A 24,256-nucleotide genomic window follows, 5' to 3' on the forward strand; every position below is an offset into this window, starting at 1 on the left:
GTCATCGCGAAGTCTCCGCCCGCCGATCTCTGGGGGAACAGCGCCCCCTTGTGGTCAGAGCGCTGTGACTGCACCCCGCACCTCCGGATCGCAGGTGGCTGGAGGGCTGAGGCCGCCTTGGAGGGCGGCTGCTTCATCTCACCTACCCCTGGTGAGGACGCTAAGAAATGGTGGTGCTCTGAAAGAAGCCTCTTCGGCTGTTTCGTTTATCCCATCAGAAAAGAACAGAAGTTCAAATCCTGCTATCACCATGTTGCCTCTTCACCGGGATTAGCCACAGCACAAGCTATTGAGAAGCCGCTTGGCCCAAAATCCTGACCCCAAGAGGATCATGTCCTGTGCGTTTCAGACACAATCTCTGCCCAAGGAGAATCTGCAGTGTAGGATGGGAAAACAATGACAGAGAGTAGATGGAGAAAAAGATATAAGTATTTAGGCATCCATAAGCGTAGGGTTAGTAATAAATTACTAGAACCAATAGAACTGATTTGTTACTCACATCTTAGTTCTTTCCAAAAGCGATCGTAAGTGAGTTACAATATGAAAATGCAGAGGATGCCAGATCCTTTAGGGACAGCGAGAGCAGGAGGATTGCAGAAGGAAGGCCAGAATTCCAGCTCTGGCCCTCTCACTTCACACGTGGTGTGACTCTTTACCGCCCTTTTACCTGGAGTTTTGGGGGCACCAAACTCTAGGTGAAAACCTTTCTATAATATCAAGTGAAACCTCTTGGTATGATACTCAAGATTAATATTAAAACTGACATTAACCATCCTCCAGGAACCCACAACCAAGTGGGGTAAGTCAGGAAGCCAGATGTTTATGGAATTATCTCTAAAACAAGAATGACTAGAAAAGATTTAAGACCTGGGCGATGAGATAATCTGTACAGCAAACCCCTATGACACAGGTTTACTTGTGTGACAAACCTGCACTTGTACCCCTGAAACTAAAAGTTAAAAAAAAGAAGGTAAATGAGAACAGAGCCCTTTAAAATCTGAGTATGATTTTTTAGATATAGTAAGTACTTTGAGAATTTTACTTAGAAGTTGCTTACTTAATCCAAACACACTTTTCTGAAGAAAATAGTACAGAAAACATCATAACAAAATAGGTGAATGAAAAGTGACAGTTCTCTAGAAGAGGAACATCATTAGAAAAAAAATTTGGGCTGGGTGGGGTGGCTCATGCCTGTATTCCCAGCACTTTGGGAGGCTGAATTGGGTGGATCACCTGAGGTCAGGAGTCCAAGACCAGCCTGGCCAACATGGCAAAACTCTGTCTCTACTAAAAAGTACAAAAATCAGCTGTGCATGGTGTTGTGTGCCTGTAATCGAAGCTACTTGGGAGGCCAAGGCAGGAGAATTGCTTGAACCCAGGAGGTGGAGGTTGCAGTGAGCCAAGATCATGCCACTGCATTCCAGCTTGGGTGACAGAGCAAGATTCTGTCTGATATATATATATATCTGTGTATATATATAGGAGAAAAGGAGAACCTATAAATAATCTAAATCAGTATCAAGCCAAGCTAGCAGTAATTACTGTTAAGTCAGGGAGTTGTGGTGTTTACATTTATTAGTAAGAGACGTGGTGCGGCTTTTCCCTGGTGTGATTCCGTCCTGAGTGGCTGTTCTCTTGAGCAGTGGTCATTTATCTCCGTCCGCCTTCTCTCCCACCTGTGTGCCTGCTGCCACCCGATGGAAGATTCAATGGACATGGACATGAGCCCCCCGAGGCCCCAGAACTCTCTTTTCGGTCGTGAACTAAAGGCCGACAAAGATGATGTCTTTAAGGTGGATAACCATGAAAATGAGCACCAGTTTTCTCTAAGAACGGTCAGCTTAGGGGCTGGTGCACAGGATGAATTGCACATTGTTGAAGCAGAGGCAATGAATTACGAAGGCAGTCCCATTAAAGTAACACTGGCAACTTTGAAAATGGTACAGACAACGGTTTCCTTGGGGGCTTTGAAACGTGGTCCTATGGTTGAAGTGTGGTTCGGGGCCGGTGATATTACAGCACTTAGTAGCTGTGAAGGAAGATGCAGAGTCAGATGAAGAGGAGGAGGATGTGAAACTCTTAAGTATATCTGGAAAGCGGTCTGCCTGCCCTGAAGGTGGCAGCAAGTTTCCACAGAAAAAAGTAAAACTTGGGGCAGCTGAAGATGATGATGAAGATGATGACGATCATGATGATTTTGATGATGAGGAAACTGAAGAAAAGCACCAGTGAAGAAATCTATATGAGAGACTCCAGCCAAAAATGCACAAAAGTCAAACCAGAATGGAAAAGACTCAAAACCATCTTCAACACCAAGATCAAAAGGACAAGAATCCATTTCAAAAAACAGGAAAAAACTCCTAAAACGCCAATAGGACCTAGTTCTGTAGAAGGGTGAGCAACAGGGGGAGGGGCTCGCTTCTTCGGTGACTGCTGCTCAAACCTCCAGGGGGAGCATGCAGATGGGCAGGTTGTGGGGCTCCCACCCCTCGGCAGCTTCTAGGGGTGAATGCTTCCAGCTCCTGAAGCCCCAGTGGGCGTGAGTTATAGGGTGCTTTCTCAGTCTTGCCTTCCGCGGCAGCTTGTGTGAATCAGCTCTATTAGACCTTCTGCCTTATCACAAGGACAGGGGGCTTTATGTATCCTGGGGTTCTTGCCTTGGAGTACCAGAAGAATCGGATCACACGTGGGCTTGGAGAATGAGTGCAAGGTTTTTTATTGAGTAGTAGGTCTCAGCGAGGTGGATGGGGAGGCCAGAAGGGGGATGGAGTGGGAGGGTGGTTTCTCCCCAAGAGCCGGGCTGCCCACGGCCAGGCTCTCTTGCGACTGCCCCAGCCAAACTCCGCGTTGCTCCACTGGTCGATGGCCTACCAGCATCTGCTGGTGCCTGTCATGCGCTCTTCTACCACTGTGCTTCTTTCAACATCCAGCCACTGGTGTTCCTGCCCCCCAGGGTCTTCAGGTTTTTATAAGCACAGGATGGAGTCGTGGTGGGCCAGGGTGGTCTTGGAAAATGCAACATTTGGGCCTGAAGGCAGGAGTGCCTGTCCTCACCTAGGTCCATGGGCACAGGCCCAGGGGTGGAGCCCTAGCCAGGGACCATGCCTTTCTCTACCCAGCACTTCCCTGCCCTCATCCCGTATCACTAAGTAAATTACAACTCTCTGGTCAGAGGGGAGGAGAAGAAAGTTAGAAAGAAGGGCTAGTGCACAAAATGTGTACGTAGGCCTCCTAAAAACAGCCTTGTGCCCTATTCCTGAACAAATTTGAGGGTCCTAGATCTCCTAAATAAGTTCAGGGATCTCAGAGTTGAAAGGTATGTGTCCCGCTTCTTGTTTGAAAGCCCTGGAAGGCAGCAAGCTCAAGACCCTTTTACACATTCTAGAATTCGGAGGGAGCCTCACAGATTCCCATCCTGCCTGCAGTGGGGTCGGCCAAAAGCCTTTTCCTCATGTAGCTGAGACTGGCGGGGATGGGAAGTTGCTAGGGAGTGAGAATGTAGTCAAGGCAGCCTGCTGATTCCCCAGTGGACCTTCACACAATGTTAGTTGCGGCCAGGTGTAGTGACTCACACCTGTAATCCCAGCACTTTGGGAGGCCAAGGTGGGCAAACCATTTGAGGTCAGGAGTTTGAGACCAGCCTGACCAAGATGTGGAAACCCCATCTCTACTAAAAATTATCTGGGTGTGGTAGTGTATGCCTGTAATCCCAGATACTTGGGTGGCTGAGGCAGGAGAATCATGCCTGAGCCTCCAGAGGTGAAGTTGCAGTGAGCCAAGATCACGCCACTGTACTCCAGCCTGGGCAACAGAGTGAGACGCTGTCTTGAAAAAAGAGAGAAAGAAAGAAAATGTTAGTTGCTTCTTTCTTTTCTTCTTCTCTTCCTCCCTTCCACCCCCATTCCTTCTTCCTCAGTCTTTCTAACACGCTTCCTTTATTCCTGACTCAGACCCTCCCTGCCCAGTCCTTCCTTTTCTGGTCCCACCTCCTCTCCCCATCTCTGGCATTCCCCACCCCAAGCCTCCTCCTCCTAGATCATCCAGTGCCACTGTGGTTAGAATCACCTCCTTGGGGCTCTAATAAGCAAACCCTAAAAAAATCACTCTTTGGGGGAAAAAGTCCAGGACTAAGACTGTTCCAAAGTGTCCAAATTTATTACATGGAGATACCTTTAATCAGTTGTCTAAAATACCTATTAGTGATCGTAGATCATCTCACTCACTGGGTAGAAGCTATTTCCTTTTCAAATGCGACTGCTAATAATGTAGTGAAGGCACTTATTGAAAATATTGTACCAAGGTTTGCACTAATAAAAAATATTGGTTCAGATAATGGAATCCATTTCACTGCGCATATCATTAAAAAACTATCCCAAGTACTAGACATAACACGTGAATACCATACTCCCTGACACCCACCCTCATTGGGAAGAGTAAAAAGAATGGATCAAACCCTACAAAGTCACTTTATCAAATTAGTCTTAGAGACTTGGTTGCCATGGACTAAATGCCTTCCTATTGCTGTGTTGAGAATTAGAACTGCCCCTTGGAAAGATGCTGATTTATCCCCTCACGAAATGCTATATGGATTGCCTTATTTACATTCCACTGCTGACATTCCCACATTTGAAACAAAAGACCAGTTCCTCAAAAACAGTATACTTGCTCTATCTTCCACTTTCTTTTAAAAGTAAAGGCCTCCTAGCACAGGCGCCACCCCTGGAGCTCCCAGCACATCAGCATCAGCCGGAGATCACATTCTCGTCAAAGGCTGGAAAGAGGAAAACTCAAACCAACTTGGGAAGGACCTACCTAGTGCTCCTAACCACTGAGCTGCAGTCCAAACAGCAAAAAAAGGATAGACTCATCAGACCTGGGCCAAGAAGACATCACTACCTCCAGAGTCATGGACCATCATTCCAGAGGAAAGTCCTACCAGATTAAAACTAAAAAAACAAAGACAACAACAACAACAACAAAAAACACCTAACCCTCCTATACTTACTATATTATTTTATAGCCTTTCTTCACTGTGGCTAGCCAGCTTGTCATTCATGTAACGTAACTAGTTCAAGCCTACCTCAAATTATCACTTTTGATGCTTGTCTTCTTATGCCCTGTGGAGATCTCCAAAACTAAAGAAAGCTAGCCCCTTCCAAAAAGTACCTCTGCCCCTCTAAGATAAACAAGACTGCCTGTAATAGTGACACTTGTACCAGGAAAGCACAAAGCAGTCAGTGGAAATTCTGTTATGGTTGGGGAGATGTAATCTGGACCACCAAGTAACAAGGCTAGACCTCCCCAGGAGGAAGCTGCATTGACCCAAAACCTTACATCCACTTTGCAAAGGAATAACTTCCTCCTGTTGCCAACTTCAACAATGGTAATCCTTTGGAAATCTCTATCATTGTCTCCACCCCTACTGACAGTAACCCCACTCCAGGTGGCCTCTACAGCTTAGGAGCTGACGTGGGAGGGGTAGACCCAATAGGATCTTTTGAGATGCACGTCATTGCTCCTCCACCCACTTCCCTCCCTTCTCCTTCAGAATCTTCTTTCAATCAAACTGTTATTCTCTCCAGTGACAAAGCCATAGTAGACATTGTAGAAGTTAAAGACTTAAAACAAACTTTAGTAGTTGAGACAAGATACCAAGATGCAAATGCCTGGTTGGAATGGATTAAATATTCTGTTCCCACGATAACCAAAAGTGACGGTTACACGTGTGCGGCAGGAAGGCCAGAGGCTCAAATAGTCCCTTTCCCGCTTGGTCTTCTGGCTGACTGGGCATGAGCTGCATGGTAAGCCTCTTTCAAAACCCCACAGCCTGAGGCAGTAAGGCGTGCAAGACTCTCACTGCTATTCCCTGAAGTTAAAGGCTCTTCGGGTCAGCCCCTGAGAGTCATCCGGCCACCAGCCTTGGATGTTAATTTTATCTGTGTCTCTCATGACAGGGGGAGAGGTTAACGTCTCAGAGATCTAAAAAGGTACAGTGAAACCAAGCCTTTCAAGAGCTTACCAGTCAAGCTGCTGTTGTTCACACTCGAGCGGAGGTATGGTGATATTGCAGAAAGCTACCATTGAGTTACCTGCCAAGTAACTGGAGCGGAACTTTCGCTCTAGTCCAACTGGCCATCCCTTTCACCCTGGCATTCCGCTAACACAGCAGGCAAGAAAGTCAAAACTGGGTGAACAGAAGTGCTCCACCCGGATCTTTTGACCCTCACATTTATATAGATGATATTGGAGTCCCACTAGGAGTACCAGATACATTTAAGACTCAAAATCAAATAGCTACAGGATTCAAATCTGCATGATTCTGGTGGTCAATTATAAGTAAAAATGTAGATTGTATAAACTATAAACAGCCATTTGTCAATTACACTAGAGATGCTATGAAGGGGATAGCTGAACAATTAGGCCCCACCAGCCAAATAACCTAGAAAAATAGAATAGCCCTTGACATGATGTTAGCAGAAAAAGCTGCAGTCTGTGTCATGATTGGAATCCAATGCCGTATATTTGTCCCTAACAACACAGTCCCTGATGGAACAATTACCAAAGCTTTACAAACCTCACCTCCTTATCAAATGAACTAGCCAAAAATTCCAGAATAAATGATCCCTTCAAAAATTTTACAGAAAGATGATTCAGTAAATGGAAAGGGCTCATGTCCTCAATGTTAACTTTCTCACAATTGTCATAGGTGTACTTATTCTCATAGGATGCTGTATCATACCCTGTGCACAAGGATTAATACAAAGACTTATGGAAACAGCTCTCACCCAAAACTCCCTCAATTGCCCCCCTCCCTATTAATGAGTTTTTTCCTTTAGAAGACAGAACAACAAAGTCAAGACATGTTAAAAAGGTTTAAAGAAGAGGAATTATAAAAATTAAAAGGATTTAATTGACAGATACAAAAAGAAGTTCGTCTTCAAAGGTTTGGCTTGCTTAGTTTCTTTATTCTTTGTTCTCTACTTTCAAGGCCAAACTTCCTCCTTCTTTGTGCCTCCCTGCCCCTGGTTCCAGTAAGCAACTTTCACTATGGCCCAAATCTGCAACCCACATCTGTTACCGCTCTGTAAACGACCCCTCCCGCTGTAAGGACTCTTCCTGTCTGAAACTACCCTTCCTACCATTGTAGCCCACGCCCCTGCATTCTTCAAATTAGCCAATCAGGTTTAGCTTAGATTGCGCAGTCCAACTCCAGCCAATGGAGAAAGGACACAGTAACAGGGACAAACTGCAGTTAAGAATAAAAACCCCTGTTCTTCCTTTTTCTCTTGTGCTCTTGTGACCACCCCAGGTGTGAGCAGCAGCACCCTTCGGCAGAGGTAAATTTGCTTTGCTGAGAGATCTTTTGTTCGAGTGCTCATTTCCTTTGTGACTCCGAACTCTTATTTCCAACAGAAGAGACGGTCTTCTCCGTGTTGGTCAGGCTGGTCTCGAACTCCCGACCTCAGGTGATCCGCCTGCCTCGGCCTCCCAAAGTGCTGGGATTACAGGTGTGAGCCACTGCGTGGGCCCAGCTTTGCTTTTCAATTTGCAATTACAAAACCGTTGGACGCCACTTCACGCTCCTCACCACCAACCCAACCACCCAGCTCCCAGCCTCGTCAGGAGGAAGAAGGTCCCATCATGCCACTAGGAAGCTCACACGGGCCAGAAGCCGAGACTCCTGAGAGCGGTGAGACTGGTTCGCCCTGACCGGGCGTCGGGGCTTTCCGGGAATTAGGCGGTGCGGCGGCCCCGCCCTCGTGCGCCGGCGCAGAGCCGTGGCGGCGGGAGCAGATGCCGGCTGAGCAGTTTCTAGCCGGCTCCGCTGAGCGGCGGGACCGGGCGGCTGCGGGGAGCGCTAGACCCAGCCTGAGGCTTCGGCGTCCGCCTCCCGCAGTGCCCGCAGTAAGTCCGCGGTCCTCCCGGAGCAGCCTGCCGAGACTGGGGAGGGCGAACGAAAATAGACATTTTCCGGAAGGCGAAATATACATCTTCCCTCGGTGTCGGGGCTTGGAGCGGGCGGCGGTGGGCGCGGGTCAACGTCCCCGGGGAAACTGAGGCCCCAGCAGGTCCGGGCCGGGGCGGAGAGGAACGCGGGAGAGCGCGAGGCCCCTTAGGCTCTTCGTACCAAGCTCGACCCCGTCGCCCCTTCCCACCCCCCGCTGTCGACCCGACCTCCCTAAATAGAGACTGAGCGCTGTCCCAACGAGATCTCCTGAGGACTTTGTGTCCCCGAGGCTTCCTTGGGCTGGCTTTGGACGACGCTTTCGTTTTCCTGCTGCCTAGGATCCGCCGACATGAATCCCGTCTTGGTGGTCCACGGCGGAGCTGGCCCCGTCTCCGAGGATGTGAGGGAGCGAGTGCGCCAGGGCATCATCAGAGCCGCCACCGTGGGCTACTGCATCCTCCGGGAGGGCGGGAGCGCCGTGGACGCCGTGGAGGGAGCTGTGGTCACCCTGGAAGACAATCCCGAGTTCAACGCAGGTAAATGTGCCTTTCAGGTAGTAAATAATGTCAGTCCGGTCAAGCTCCTCCCTCAGAATAAATAGAACCTATGTAAAGTGTCGGGGAATCTAATGAGCTTTGGTGTGAAACTACATATGTAAAAAAGAAACTTTTATTTTTCACCTGTGATGAAAAGAGTCAAATGCTAAAATATTTGGAGAGATTTATTCTGAGCCAAATATGAGTGACCAATTGCCTGTGATACAGCTCTTGGGAAATCCTGAGAACATGTGTCCAAGGTGGTTGGGCTACAGCTTGTTTTATACATTTTAGGGAGACAAAAGACGTCTATCAGTACATATAAGATGTACATTGGTTCCATCTGGAAAGGTGGGACTACTGGGTGGGAGGGTGGCTTCCAGGTCATAGGCAGATTCAAAGATTTTCTGATGACGGTTTGTCTAAAGACCTAGAATCCATAGAAGGGAATGTCTGGATTATATAAGGACTTGTGGCTGCAGATGGAATTGATAGAAGGTGGTTGAGCACAGTGACTCACGCCTGTAATCCCAGGACTTTGGGAGGTTAAGGTGGGCAGACCACCTGAGGTCAGCATTTCGAGACCAGCCTGGCCAATAGGCAAAACCCCATCTCTACTAAAAATAAAATAAAAATTAGCCAAGTATCGAGGTGGGAGTCTGTAATCCCAGCTACTTGGGAGGCTGAGGCAGGAAAGTCACTTAAACCTGTGAGGCAGAGGTTGCAGTGAGCTGAGATCATGCCACTGTGCTCCAGCCTGGGCATCAGAGCTAGACTCCATCTCAAAAAAAAAAAAAAAAAAAAAAAAGGGAATGTCTGCCTTAGGATAAGGGGTTGGGAGACCAAGACTACCCTTATGCAGAGAAAGCCTCCTGGTTATTGAGAGAATAAATTGCAGATGTTTCTTATCAGAGTTGATTCTCTCCTGAATCAGGAAAAAGGCCTAGAAAAGGAAGGGGATTCTCTTCAGAATGTAGATTTTCCCTACAAGAGGTAGCTTTGCAGGACTATTTCAAGATACGGCCAAGAAACATAGTTTGGGATAAAATAGTTCACTTTCAGGGCTTACTATGTGTCATGTGATGTCATACTAGAGTCCTGCTGGAATTTGATATCTTACTGCTACAATCAAAGTCTGCTTTGTCAGTCTTAATATCTGTTTTAATGTTAATGCTGGTCAGCTGGGCATGAATTCCAAGCGGAAGGAGGGAATAATGAGGTATGTCTTACCACCCCCCACAAGGTTCCAAAGTTTTCAGGTTAACTTTGGGATGTAGGGTGTATTCTTTTGTGCTTTGCTCCTTTCACTCAGTCCACCCCCGACTCCTTTTTTTTTTAAGAGACAAGGTTTTACCATGTTGGCCAGGTTGGTCTTGAACAGCTGACTTCAGGTGATCCACCCTTCTCAGTCTCCCAAAGTGCTGGGATTACAGGCATGAGCCACCGTGCCTGGCCAGTCCACCCTTTGTTAGAATACTAATCATTATAGTTAACATGATTATCTACCATGTGTCAGGCAGTAGTCTAAGAAATTTACTTGATAATATCTAATCTGAACATTAAATGAGTTGATCATTTAACTCACTTGAGTTGGCTGACTTGAGTTAAACTAACTCAAGTTAACTCATAATGAACATTAAATGATTAACTCACTTATGAGTTACCAAGCCATAATTTACCAGATAGGGACTGACTTTGCCAGCAGAGGGAGCAGCCAGCTCTTTCTGTGAGTGACTCGTTAAACTATTGCCTCTTAGCACTCAGAACCCCCTGGGCTGACAAACCTGCACTTATTTACACAGGACCTTCATTCTGGTTTCCAACCGTCTCTTATTCTAACAATTTGTCATTTGCATTAATTGGGAAGTACAGATTAGGGAATTGAAGCAGCTAGTTCTTATTTTTTTTGCTCTGTATCCAGAGGCCTTCCTTCTCAATGTCTCCCCTCTCATCTTTCAAATGTGACTATTCAGCAGATTGAGGAAGAAAAGAGTAGAGCTGAAAAGAAGGAAAGCGAAGATTCTGGGGGGAAAGGTGGGACTTTTAACAGCATACTGTGAACCTTTCAGTACAGGCAAACAATATTCCCAGCAGTCTCTGCCATAATCCTCTAGAATAAATAACTGTTTGGGAACTTCATACAAAAAGCTGATCCTTGTAGGCATTGAGTTCAGTGGCAATAATTAGCATTCATGACACAACTTGCCTGAACAGTTGTAAAAGCATTGTTTACATTCTATTCCTGTTTCAATTTGGATTTTACTTTATGTCTAAAGCTTGTTTCATAAGTTTATTAAAAAGTGGTTGATTTTTAGATGCCAACACTGTAAAGATTGAACTTGTAAATTTGAATGCTAGAAATATTCTTTAAAAACTTTCTTAGATTGGCAACCAAATAACGACCATTTGTTTTCATTGGAGCTCAACAATATTTACACAGCACTTTAGATATTTATTCTCTCTACAATTCAATTCGATAAGCTGTTAGAGAATCTTTGAGAGAACAGGATTTTTTTTTTTCATTTATCTACTCTCTTTCTGGACTTACAGTGTAGAATCAGTAAGGTAAACATCTGTGGTAGGGTTTAGGAACTGTAATTTGTTTCTTTGTTTTGAAGATTCCCAGGTGATTCTGAGATACAAGTAGGTATATTTACTTACGGGGGTATGTGAGATGTTGTGATACAGACATGCAGTGCAAAATAGGGTAATGGGATATCCATCCCTTCAAGCGTTTATCCTTTGTGTTATAAACAATTATATTATTTTAGTTATTTAAACATGTATAAATTATTGACGATAGTCACTGTTGTGCTATCAAATACTAAATCTTACTCATTCTATTTTTGTGCTCATTACCTATCCCCCCTTCTGCCCCACCTCTGCTATCCTTCCCAGCCTCTGCTAACCATCTTTCTACTCTCTATCTTGATAAGTTCAGTTGTTTTGCTTTTTAGCTCCCACAGATAAGTGAGAACATGCAAAGTTTGTCTTTTTGTGCCTGACTTACTTCACTTACCATAATGGTCTCCAGTTCCATCCAGGTTGTTGTAAATGGCTGAATCCCATTCTTTTTTGTGACTGAGTAGTACTCCATTGTGTTTATGTATCATTTCTTCATTCATCTGTTGATGGACACCTAGGTAGCTTCCAAATCTTGGCTATTGTGAACAATGCTGCAGCAAGCAAGGAGTGCAAATAACTCTTCCATATACTGATTTCCTTTCTCTTGGGCGTATACCCAGCAGTGGGATTGCTGTATCATATGGTAGCTCTATTTTTAGTTTTTCGAGGAACTCAAGGTTTTGAGACAGAGGTTGCAGTGAGCTGAGATTGCACCACTGCCCTCCAGCTTGGGTGACAAAACGAGACTCCATTTCAAAAAAAAAATAAAATAAAATGAAAGGGGGTCAAAACTTTCCTCCTGTGCACTGAGTTGCTTCTGGGTGAGGCTACAGGCGAGGGGGCTGGCAGGTCCAGGTGGAGCCGTGCATGTCAGACATGCATAAAATCCTGAAAAGATATCTCAAAAGGTCAATCTACAATAGTGGTGGAATGGCAGGCATTCCTTCAGGTATGTGTCTCTACACCTCTTTATAATCAGGCTTTCTTCTCCTCCCCCAGCTTGATGAACTTTCTTTCTTTGTTTTTTTTTTTTTTTTTTTTTTGATATGGAGTCTTGCTCTGTTGCTCAGGCTGGAGTGCAATGGTACAATCTCGGCTCACTGCAACCTCCGTCTCCCAGGTTCAAGCGATTCTCCTGCCTCATCCTTCTGAATAGCTGGTATTACAGGCATGTGCCACCATGCCCTGCTAATTTTTGTATTTTTAGTAGAGATGAGGTTTCACCATGTTGGCCAGGCTGGTCTCCAACTCCTGACCTTATGTTCCACCCACCCCAGCCTCCCAAAGTGCTGGGATTATGGGCATGAGCCACCTCGCCCAGCCTAGATGAACTTTCATTCACTTTACAAAGCAGTTGTGTTTTGGGCAAGGCCTGTTATCCTTTGAACTATAGCCTAAATGTTTCTCAAAGTTAGCTCCGCCCAATAGCCTAGGAATAATTAAGGGAAAGGCAAGATAGGATGGTATGTTAACTCGGATCTCTTTCACTGTCATAATTTTCTCACTGAAGTAATTTTTGCAAAGGCAGTTTCAATATTTCCAGGGGTCCTACATCCAGTTCCCCACGGATACCGAGGGACAGCTGTATGTGTTTCTCAGTAGAAATCACAGTATGACATCCTCCCTAACAGCTGGCAATCACTTACCTGTTTCTTGTCACTACCGTTTTATTGTTTTGGGAATGTTCTATAAATTTAATTGTTACCAGGCAGGGGTACCGATCCAGACCTCAAGAGAGGTTTTCTTGGATCTCGCGCAAGAAAGAATTCAGGGCGAATCTGTAAAGTGAAAGCAGGTTGATTAGGAAAGTAAAGGAATGAAGCATGGCTCCTCCCCAGGCAGAGCAGCCCTGAGAGCTGCTGGTTGCCCATCGTTACGGTTATTTCTTGATGATATGCTAAACACGGGGTGAATTATTCATGCCTCCCCTTTTTAGACCATATAGGGCAACTTCCTGACGTTGCCATGGCATCTGTAAACTGTCATGGCGCTGGTGGGAGTGTAGCAGTGAGGATGACTAGAGGTCACTCTCGTGGCCATCTTGGTTTTGGTGGGGTTTGGCTGGTTTCCTTACTGTTTTATCAGCAAGGTCTTTATGACCTGTCTCTCGTGTTGACCTCCTGTCTCATCCTGTGACTTAAAAAGTCTTAACCGTCTGCGAATGCAGCCCAGTAGGTTTCAGCCTTATTTTACCCAGCTCCTATTTAAGATGGAGTTGCTCTGGTTCAAACGCCTCTGACAGAATCATACAGTATGTGACCTTTTGGAGATGCTTGTCTCATTCAGCATTTTTGCCCTTGAGATCCATCTAGTCGTTGCCCATATCATTTATTCCTTTGTTGCCGAATGGTATTCTCTAGTATAGGTGAACCACTGTTTATTTACACGTTCACCTGGTAAAGGATATTTTGGTTGTTTCTGGTTTGGGACTATTACAAATAAAGCTGCTATGAACATTCGTGAACAGGTTTTTATATGAACATAAATGTTCATACCTCTGGGATAAATGCCCAGGAATGTGATTTCTGGGTCATGTGGTAGACAGCATATAGCTGGGTCAAATTTTTTACCCGTGCCGGGCACGGTGGCTCACGCCTGTAATGCCAGCACTTTGGGAGGCCAAGGCAGACAGATCACTTGAGGCCAGGAGTTGGAGACCATCCTCACCAACATGGTGAAACCCCATCTCTACTAAAAATACAAAAATTAGCCGAGTGTGGTGGCACACGCCAGTAGTTTCAGCGACTCAGGAGGCTGAGGCAGGAGAATTTGCTTGAACCTGGGAGGCAGAGGTTGCAGTGAGCCAAGATTGCACCACTGCACTCCAGCCTGGGCAACAGAGCAAGACTCTGTCTCAAAAAAATAAAAATAAAATTATCCACTCTGCCTTTACCTGTCTTTTAATTAGTGTATTTAGAAGCTTTGCATTTTATGTAATCACTGATGCATTGAGTTAAACCTGCTGTTGTGTGTCTAGTGCTCTGTTCTCTGGCTGTGCTTTCTTTTTCTTGCCTCCCTATGGGTTATTCAAGCATTTTTTAGAATTTTGTTTTGTTTTACCTGTAGTATTTTTTTTTTTGAGTGTATCTCTTTGTGTAGATTTTTTTTAGGTGTTTGCTCTAGATATTATGCTGTAGATGGATAGACACATGTAACTTACTACATTCTGAAAAGTTACCATTTTACCAGGTTAGCAGCCTGTAGAAACCTTACCTTTCTTTATAGTCCCTTTACCCTCCCCTGCTGATCATATAGTTGTCTGAGATATTTCCGCTATGTACATCGAGAACCACTTCAGACAATGTTACCATTTTTGCTTTAAACGGCAGACATAATTTGGAAAATTCAAGAGGAGAAGGAAAGTCTATCATGTTTATCCTTTTTTTTTCACTTTTTCCTTTATTCTTTCTTCCTTCCTGATGTTCCAAGATTCCTTTTTGGCTAAGCATGGTGGCTCACGCGTTTAATCCCAGCACTCTGGGAGCCCGAGACAGGTGGATCACCTGAGGTCAGGAGTTTGAGACCAGCCTGGCCAACATGGTGAAATGCTATCTTCACTAAAAATACAAAAATTAGCTGTACATGGTGACAGGCACCTGTAATCCCAGCTACTCAGGAGTCTGAGGCGGGAGAATCACTTGAACCCAGGAGGCGGAGGTTGCAGTGAGCCAAGATCGTGCCGTCGCACTCCAGCCTAAGCGATGACAGTAAAAGTCCATCTCAAAAAAATAAAAAAAAACCTCCATCCTTTTTTTTTTTGTGAGGGGTGACAGGGTCTTAATTTTACTCTGACACCCAGACTGGAGTGCAGTGGCACAATCAGAGCTCACTGCAGCCTTGACCTCCTAGGCTCAAGTGATCCTCCCGTGTCACCCTCCCAGTAAAGCTGGAACTGCAGGTGAGCACCACTACATCCAGCTAATTTTTTATTGTTTTGTAGAGACAGGGTCTCCCTCTGTTGCCCATGGTGGTCTCAAACTCCTGGGCTCAAGCAGTTTTCTTACCTTGGCCTCCAAAGTGCTGGGATTAGAGGCATGAGCCACCTAACCCAGCCAAGAACTTCCTGTAGCCATTTTTTTAGGTTAGACCTGATGGCAACAAATTCTTTCCATTTTCCCTTATCTGTGTTATGGACTAAATGTTTGTGTCCCACGCAAAACCCATATGTTGAAGTCCTAACCCCCAGGGTGGCTATGTTTGGAGATAGGGCCTCCAAGGAAGTAATTAAAGTTAAGGAAGGCTATAAGGGTGGAGTCCCGAACTAATAGGATTACTGTCCTTATAAGAGGAGACACCAGAGAGCTTGCCCACTCTCATGGGCACAAGAAGAGGTCATGGAGCAAGCAGTGAGCACACAGTGAGATAGTAACCACCTACAAGCTAAGAGAAGAAGCCTCAAGGCTGGGCGCGGTGGCTCATACCTGTAATCCCAGCACTCTGGGAGGCCAAGGTGGGTGGATCACTTGAGGTCAGGAGTTTGAGACCAGCCTGACCAACATGGTGAAACCTGGTCTCTACTAAGAGTATAAAAATTAGCCAGGCATGATGGCGGCGGGCACCTGTAATCCCAGCTACTCAGGAGACTGAGGCACAAGAATCGCTTCAACCCCAGAAGCAAATGTTGCAGTGAGCCAAGATCATGTGCTTTGAAACCATTATTAAGTAAAATAAGGGTTTCTTGGACACAAGCACTGCAGTGCTACTACAGTTGATCTGCTTGATAATTGAGATGGCTGCTGAGTGACTAACAGGCAGGGAACCCATACAGTGTGGGTGTGTATGGGTGGGACAAAAGGAGGAATCATGTCCCTCTGGGGGACAGAGTGGGATGGTTTGAAAATTGTTTATTTCTGGGATTTTCCATTTAATAATTTGAGGCCATGGTGGACTGAGGGTAACTGAAACCTCAGAACAAGGCTGTAGATAAGGGGACTACTGTATTCAGGGAAACCTAATATTTCAGTAAAATGTAACCAAGGAGAGAAAATGAAGCTGGAAAAGCAGGTCAGAGGTCAGGTTGGGAAGGGTTTTGTACTTTTTATTTTCTAGGTCATGGAGTGCCAAGTCAGACTTCTCTCTCTCTTTTTTGTTTTTTTGAGACGGAATCTTACTCTTGTCACTCTTGGCTCATGGCAGCCTCTGCCTCCTGGGTTCAAGTGATTCTCCTGCCTAAGTCTCCTGAGTAGCTGGGATTACAGGCACACACCACCACACCTGGCTAATTTTTATATTTTTAGCAGAGACAGGGTTTCACCATGTTGGCCAAGCTAGTCTCAGACTCCTGACCTCAAGTGATACGCTCACCTCAGCTTCCCAAAGAGCTAGGATTACAGGTGTGAGCCACTGCATTCAGCCTCCAACTCAAGATTTCTTAAAGAAAAGTTCCTCTGGCAATGGAATAGAGGATGGATTAAAGGGGGCAAATTAGAGAAAATCTGGAGCCATTTCTAAATTCTTAATTCTTGCTTTTCAACTTCTTTTTGGTTTTAGGTTGTGGGTCTATCTTGAACACAAATGGTGAGGTTGAAATGGACGCTAGTATCATGGAGGGAAAAGACCTGTCTACAGGAGCAGTGTCCGCAGTCCGGGGTATAGCAAATCCCATTAAACTTGCTCGGCTTGTCAAGGAAAAGGTATATGTGACTAAACATCCTTTTCCTAATGAATTGTTATCGCTATACTTCAGTGATAAGGGCTCCAACTGTGCAGAAATGCTTGAGATCACTGTTCTCATAAAATATATACAAAACAGAAGCAATGTATTTGAGTTTCTCAAATCAGCCAAGATTCTTGACTAGTAATCACTTGACCAGTGAGTGATTACTTTATCTTCCTGTATTATCTTCAGACCACATACAAAATGACCAGACCAGCTATTTAATAGCATGTGTTAAAGATGGATTGAGTTCTCTAAATTTAACATAAAAATGTAAATCGCATCTCTAGTAACATTCCATCAACTGGGGGCTTTTTTTTTTTTTTGAGATGGAGTTTCACTTTTGTTGCCCAGGCTGGAGTGCAATGGTGCGATCTTGGCTCACTGCAACCTCCACCTCCCAGGTTCAAGTGATTCTCCTGCCTCAGCCTCCTGAGTAGCTAAGATTACAGGCATATGCCACCACACCTGGCTAATTTTGTATTTTTAGTAGAGATGGGGTTTTGCCATGTTGGTCAGGCTGGTCTCAAACTCCTGACCTCAGGTGATCCACCATCTGCCTCGGCCTCCCACAGTAATGGAATTACAGGTGTGAGCCACCATGCTTGGCTGGGGTCTTTTTTTTGTGTGTGCAAAAACTCAGAAGGAGAGTCAGGCTTTGTTCAGCATATAGAAAAGCAAGAACTGGAATTTGTATTTTTAAGCCTTTGCACCCAGAGAGATGTAATTATTTCAATGAAGTTGGAACAGTTAAAAAGATTTAAAATTTTCCAAAAACCAGTCATTTTCTCTTTTCTTTCTGGCTCAGACACCTCATTGCTTTCTGACTCACCATGGTGCAGCACAATTTGCAGCAGCTATGGGAGTTCCAGAGATTCCTGCAGAAAATCTGATAACAGAGGAAAACAAAAAGCTCCTGGAAAAAGAGAAGCGAGAAAAAGAGGCTCAGGAAACAGATAGTGAACCGTAAGTCTTACCTGTAGCTCACATTATTTGGGAGTTATTAAAATATGAAAGTTAGGCAAATACCCGATTATCTACATTCTTCTCTTCTCTTCCTCTTTCTCTTTCTCTTTTTCTTTCTTTCTTTCTTTTTTTTTTTTTTTGAGATGGAGTCTCCCTCTGTTGCCCAGGATGGAGTGCAGTGGTGCGATCTCGGCTCATTGCAACCTCCACCTCCTGGGTTCAAGTGATTCTCCTGCCTCAGCCTTCTGAGTAGCTGGGACTACAGGTGGACCACCATGCCCGGCTGATTTTTTTTTGTGTTTTTAGTAGAGATGGGATTTTGCCATGTTGGCCAGGTTGGTCTCAAACTCCTGATCTCAGGTGATTCACCTGCCTCAACCTTTCAAAGTGCTGGGATTGCAGGCACGAGTCACTGTACCTGGCCTCCGACATGATTTAATAGAAGAATTTTATGTATTAATGCATCAGTTGTCCGGATTCTTCTTGATCAGTGTATCTTAAATAGACTAAACAGGTTCTCTGTGATCTAGTATACCTTATAAACTTAAGTATTCGGTCATAGTGTAGAGAAATCAGTACAACTCTTAAAAATTCAAATTAGTCATGTTCTGATTTACAGTTTTCTGTTACAGATTTTGAAATCCCAAATAAAAGACCACTTATTTGAAGCAGAATTTGAAAGAAAAATGTGAATATGGCCTGGGAGTTTATAATGGAATTAAATCTATTGACTCTGCATACTTTTTAGGATAATAATATTTAACCTGAGGTGCACCTTGTATCACCTTGGGAGCTTTTTCAAAATATGCATGTTTAGGTCACCCCACCAGAAGAATCAGATTTAAATAGATCTGAGGTGGAGAGGCCAGCCATACGTGGTGGCGCACACCTGTAATCCCAGCTACTTGGGGGGCTGAGGCAGGAGAATCACTTGAACCTGGGAGGCGGAGGTTGCAGTGAGCTGAGATGACACTATTGTGCTCCAGCCTGGGGAACAAGAGCAAAACTGTCTCAAAAAAACAAACAAACAAAAAAACCCCCTAAAAAGGTGAAATTAATAATATATTTTATTTAACCAAATATGTCCAAAATATCATTTCAACATGTAATGAATATAAGAAATTATGAGATGTCTTACTCTTTTTTTATGCTAAATCTTCACAATCTGATGCATGTTTTACACTTAGAGTAGGTCTCACTGAGGACGGCCACAGTTAGCGAGCAGCCACTCACTCGCCACAGGTAGCTGCAGCTTCTGTAAATGGACAGCACAGGTCTAGACAGAACCTGTGTGAAGAGCCAACTCTCCGTGTTAGCTACTACATGAATATTGAATATTATAACTACTAATGGTTTTATTTTGATAAAAATATTTAAAAGATTTAGTTAATTTCAAAACTATAGTGTTAAAATTTTTAGCTTTTTTGTAATTTTAGTTTGATGTATTATATTTATTAATTGCAATTCATGTTTTAATATTAACAAAAATTTTGTATATTTTACAATTACTTTTGTAACTTTTTGGAAATTATCCCTGCAGATCAGTTTTTCTTTTTTTTTGAGACAGAATTGCACTCTGTCTCCCAGGTGGGAGTGCAGTGGTGCGATCTCGGCTCACTGCAACCTGTGCCTCCTGGGTTCTAGCAATTCTTCTGCCTCAGCCTCCTGAGTAGCTGGGATTACAGGTGTGTGCCACCACACCTGGCTAATTTTTGAATTTTTAGAAGAGACAGGGTTTCACCATGTTGGCCAGACTGGTCTTAAACTCCTGACCTCAGGTGATCCGCCCACCTTGGCCTCCCAAAGTGCTGGGATTACAGGCATGAGCCACCATGTCTGGCTGACTTTTTTTTTTTTTTTTTAATTTTTTAGATTAGCTCTTTATTTTTTGATGAAAATACATTTCTCTACTCAGGAGGCTGAGGCAGGAGAATCTCTTGAACCCAGGAGGTGGAGGTTGCAGTGAGCCAAGATTGTGCCACTGCACTCCAGCCTGGGCAACAGAGTGAGACTCCATTTCAAAATAAAAAAAAAGAAACCAAAAAGCAAAAAAACCCCACAGGATATTGGACCCCACCCCGTATCTACCAACTCACTTTTTCCTTTCCTTTCTCCTCTTGGTGTCAGCTTCAGAATCTCTGTGGGTCAAGGATCCAAGGGATTCTTATACACACTAACATTAGAGATGCACTCTTCTTTTTATCCTCATTTTATGATGAGGATAATGAGACACAAAACAAAACTTAAGGTCACAGTTAGCAAACGGCGGTGTTGGGATTGGATGTGCTCTTAAAGCTGAGGTGTAGAGGAGTGTCCAGCAATCCACCTGTAACTTACATGTAGAATGAGAAGCAGGCAGGTTCTCTCTAGAATGTTGGAGTTAAAGGGTGCCCCATTTGCCATTAACATATAACATGAGACTTAAGTGGTTCGAAGCTACATTGTTGGTCATGGGGTTCATTCTCATTTTCAGCCTGTTGCTTCTTGCTGTTTATTTTTGGCAGAAACTTGGCAACCGTGGGTGCCGTTGCCTTGGACTGCAAAGGGAATGTGGCCTACGCAACCTCTACTGGGGGTATCGTTAATAAAATGGTCGGCCGCGTTGGGGACTCACCGTGTGTAGGTAGGACCAAGGGATGGCTCCTGCCCCTTCTCCTTTCCTGCATCCTCAGGCTCTCCTCATTCCCTATTCCCTGCCCCCTCTCCCTTTCTTGCTGTGTTCCCTTTCTGCTCTTGGTGCAGCTTCAGGATGTCTGGGAGTGAAATGGGGTTGGAAGTGGCTGTTTGAGGCCCTGCTCTGAGAGGGTGTTTGTATTGGCGGCACTGTTTTTCTAGAACGCTTGCTTTTTTGGAACAACTTGGGGAGAGAAGTGGAGACAGGGATGCTAAAGTTGCCCCCAGTCTACCCGATAGTGATTCTGCCTTCTCCTTAGCTGCAGTTTCAGGATCTGCAGACTTACTTGAGTGAGACTTACTCCCCAGACATGGGCTCTAATTAGCAATCTGAGAAATCTGAGAGTTTAAGACTGTGGTTATTAGATTTGAGCAGCATGAAAGGGACAGACTTCTACAGACATATTACAGATTGAGATGTTTTTTACATCAACAGGGAAGCGCATCCTCTCATTCCTGGGAGTGAGAGACAGGGCCGGGGTTGTATGTTTCACTTTGTGCAAACTTTCACACTTTTCATGCAGGAGTCCTCGTGAACCCCTGCAGGTGACTGGAGTTTTGAGAAACAGCTAAATTATTCCATCTGCCCCAAAGAGCAACTTACTCTTTTAGAGGAAAACTAGCCCTCCCCTCCCTTTTTAATGTGTTCCTCTAGTCTTTAGTAATAATCTACACTCTTGACAATTCTTGATACCCTTTTTCTGTCATCAGAGACACTGGAAGCTTCCTTAAAGAGTAGAGGCTTGGTAACGCCTCTCCTCCTTGATAAATCACCCAAACGATAGGAAGTAGTCTACCTTTCTTTCTCCTTAGCAAAAATCCTTCCAAACCATCCCTGGTCAGTAGTGCAGCTTGCTTCAGCTGGGTTCAGACCAGACCATGGGGCCACTCCAGGTTGGATCCTAGAAATTAATTTTAAACTTCAGTTACAGTGGTAAATCTAGACAAGAAGAGGCGTAAGCTAAATTATCAGAAGTCCTTGTCCAGCTGTGAGCACCAGGTGTGCTTTGCCTGGCCTTCTGAGCAGCCTTAGGCCCTTGGCTGGACAGTCGGGAGGGAAGGTGCTAGGCACAGCAATGGTCACTCAGGCAATCCACTTGTCCTGAGAAGTGCATGTGGTGGGGAGGACAGCTTCACAGACCCGACACCTGTGCCAGGACCACCCTTGGAGACACCTGGCCTTCTGTGGTCCTAGAGTAACTGAAAAGCAAGCAAAGACTTGGCTGCTTCCAAATATTAGGGCAGATTGACACCATGGGACCTGGCCAGTTTATTCTCCAGCAGAAGCTTATGAGAAAAAGGAAAGACGCCTCCTCCCACTGCAGCAGTTCATTCACTGCCCAGTGTCATCTCCCTCCAGAACCAGAGCCAGGGATGATCTGCCTTTGAGAACCTCTGGGGCCTTGTGACAATTGAGTGCAACATCTCAACTCTTAAGTCCTTGCCCCATGTCCAGCATCCATAAGTAAGGCAAATGTCAGTCATCTCTGCTTCTGTATCAACTGTGGGAGAGTAAAGGTGAATCCTTCCAAGGCTAAAGGACTGTCAGGCTGGTAGTTGTGTGTGAACAGATAGAGGAATGACTTAGAGAAGGCTGTAAGGTTGCTTGATCCCAGAACAAAATAAGGAAGAATCTTACCAAAGTAGCTTTTGCTGCAGACCCCTGCTTAAGTGGATAGCCCAGAATAGTTCCCTCAGGGCCAGTCATGCCCACCCTCAACAAATAGAGCTGCCCTCCATTAGATAGTGTGCACGTATATTAGGTTGTGGGTATCCGTTTTCTCGAAATCACTGGAACGTGATGGCCTTGTTAGAGATCCATATAATGCAGTCATGCTGTTTCTCCTCCATAGTGTGTGGGGCATGAGGAGGAGGCGGGGGGGCGGGCATCATTGAGCAGAAAGGAATGGCTATGCTTTGGGGCCAAGGAGACGCTGTCCTGCTGTAGCTGCTGTGTGAAGGTCAGGCCTGCCCTCCTGAGGCTCCCTTTATCCTCCTCCATTCTGGGCATCTACATGGCGCTTTCTAGTCCACCTTAGCATCTGTAGATCATGGCTGCTAACCTGACCTTCGTCTATACTCGAGCGCCCTTCGTGATTTAACTTTCACATAGTGTCCAACTTCTAATATGGATTTGAATTTCTCAACTGTTAATGCTCAGAACAATCACCCTTTTTGAGCAGGATCCGGAGGTTATGCTGACAGTAACATCGGAGCCATCTCAACCACAGGGCACGGGGAAAGCATCCTGAAGGTGAACCTGGCCAGACTCACTCTGTTCCACATGGAACAAGGTACACAGACCACAGGACAAGTCACATAATTTGTGAAGACAAATGCTTAGAAGGTATTTGATAAGTAAACGCATGGAGACGTGTAGGAAACCCTTTCCTGTTGGCTACAGATGTTGCTTTCAGGTGGTTAACACTGTGTTTTGACTCTCCACCTTCCCTTAGGTCTGGAATGGGAGAGCATTGAGTACTGTTACCTTCCGCATCTCAGGAGAAGCGGGCAGTGGAGAGACACTGAGTCTGAGTGAGGGAGGGAAGACCCCTCTGCTTGGGCTGATGCTAGGGCGCTATCTCAGGGCAAGGAGGGGAGGACCCTCCTTTTAAGCGTTCAGGTGTTCATTTACCACAAATCCTTCCTAGTTCACTTTGGCATTTCAAACTGCAAGTGATTTTCCCATGAGATTCCGTTTAGTAACGTGTCGTTTTTCAACCTTTCCTTGTTTTCAGGAAAGACGGTAGAAGAGGCTGCGGACCTATCGTTGGGTTATATGAAGTCAAGGGTCAAAGGTTTAGGTGGCCTCATCTTGGTTAGCAAGACAGGAGACTGGGTGGCAAAGTGGACCACCACCTCCATGCCCTGGGCAGCCGCCAAAGATGGCAAGCTGCACTTTGGGATTGATCCTGGCGAAACTACTATCAAAGACCTGGCCTAAGGCCCTGGAAGATTGTGTTCCAGATGCTAGCTTAGAGGAGGGGTACAGTCTCCTCATGAGACACAGCCTAATCAATTATGTCTAGAAATGGAAACAAATTGTGCAGTCTGTCACTTGCTTTGTTGCCTTAATAATCATCTGAACGTTTGATTGAGGGGCGGGTTCTGAAGTCATGAGAGACCTGCCTGTATTAGGAGGATTGCTTGAGCCTGGGAGGTCAAAGCTGAGGCGAGCCATGGGTACTCCACTGTATGCCAGCCTGGGTGCACAAGAACATCGGGGAAAAGAACCAAAATCCTTTAAGGGAAATGTTCTCCATGTATGAGAGACTAAACCAATTTTCCTAAGAAAGTTCAGATCTTCTCTGACTTATCTGGATGTTTCCAGATACTTCCAAAGGACCCTCTGGGAACTCATAGCTCCCTAACCTGGTGATGGAAGGTCATAATGGAGATGCTGTGGGATTCCATGAAGTTTCTTGAGTTCAGAGATGAGCCTCCCTCAATTAGTGTTCTCCCCTGAGCCAGACTCCACCTGCCAAAGAGCCTCTGGTCCTCATATAGTGGGTGACAGGACTCACAGCCTCTCCAACAACAGAGAGGAGCCGCCGTTATAGGGCTGACCCCATGACTTCCTGCGTCCTCATCCTGTTTTGTGCTCTGAGATTCTTCCCACCTCCCCATCCCCACCAGCTGGATTGGGCGCTGTGCAGTGTGGTCAGCATCGTGAAGAAACTCATTTCCTCAGGGACAGTATTCCCCTCTCTCTCTTGTTACACTGGAAATGCGATTCTGCTGTAATATCCATGGTCAGTTTTTTAGTCTCTCAGGGTTCACCTTCTCTCTGGAAAGAAATTGCCTAACTTCACATTCCATGTGCTGCTAATAAAATGTATTTTGAAAGAGTAA

At 45.2% G+C, this 24,256-nt stretch overlaps 1 protein-coding gene and 1 pseudogene across 2 annotated transcripts; both read left to right on the plus strand.

The window, feature by feature from the left end:
* Positions 1 to 1,697: 1,697 nt before the first annotated feature.
* Positions 1,698 to 2,330, plus strand: LOC110569525 (nucleophosmin-like; annotated as a pseudogene).
* Positions 2,331 to 7,250: 4,920 nt separating this feature from the next.
* Positions 7,251 to 24,256, plus strand: LOC105718547 (isoaspartyl peptidase/L-asparaginase-like). 2 transcript variants are annotated; one of them, XM_064364812.1, is made up of 8 exons: positions 7,251 to 7,337; positions 7,414 to 7,690; positions 8,287 to 8,484; positions 16,600 to 16,742; positions 17,574 to 17,731; positions 20,236 to 20,354; positions 22,588 to 22,698; positions 23,143 to 24,256. In XM_064364812.1, exons 2-8 carry the CDS (start codon positions 7,642 to 7,644, stop codon positions 23,346 to 23,348), a joined length of 984 nt encoding a protein of 327 aa, XP_064220882.1. In that variant the 5' UTR covers positions 7,251 to 7,337; positions 7,414 to 7,641; the 3' UTR covers positions 23,349 to 24,256. The 2 variants fall into 2 exon arrangements, with proteins under 2 accessions (XP_064220882.1, XP_021532596.1); XM_021676921.2 differs by having other exon boundaries at positions 7,306 to 7,690.

The sequence above is a fragment of the Aotus nancymaae genome, unplaced genomic scaffold (genome assembly GCF_030222135.1).
Source record: "Aotus nancymaae isolate 86718 unplaced genomic scaffold, 86718_ANA_hifiasm-v0.15.2.pri h1tg000059l, whole genome shotgun sequence".
Taxonomy (NCBI): Eukaryota; Metazoa; Chordata; class Mammalia; order Primates; family Aotidae; genus Aotus; species Aotus nancymaae.

Bases quoted from the DNA above. Each gene is read 5' to 3' on its own strand.
- LOC105718547 (XM_064364812.1), top strand. From the start codon at position 7,642: ATGCCACTAGGAAGCTCACACGGGCCAGAAGCCGAGACTCCTGAGAGC. The intron at 8,485-16,599 runs GTAAATGTGCCT...TTTTGGTTTTAG, and splicing joins CAATCCCGAGTTCAACGCAG to GTTGTGGGTCTATCTTGAAC. The intron at 20,355-22,587 runs GTAGGACCAAGG...CTTTTTGAGCAG, and splicing joins TGGGGACTCACCGTGTGTAG to GATCCGGAGGTTATGCTGAC.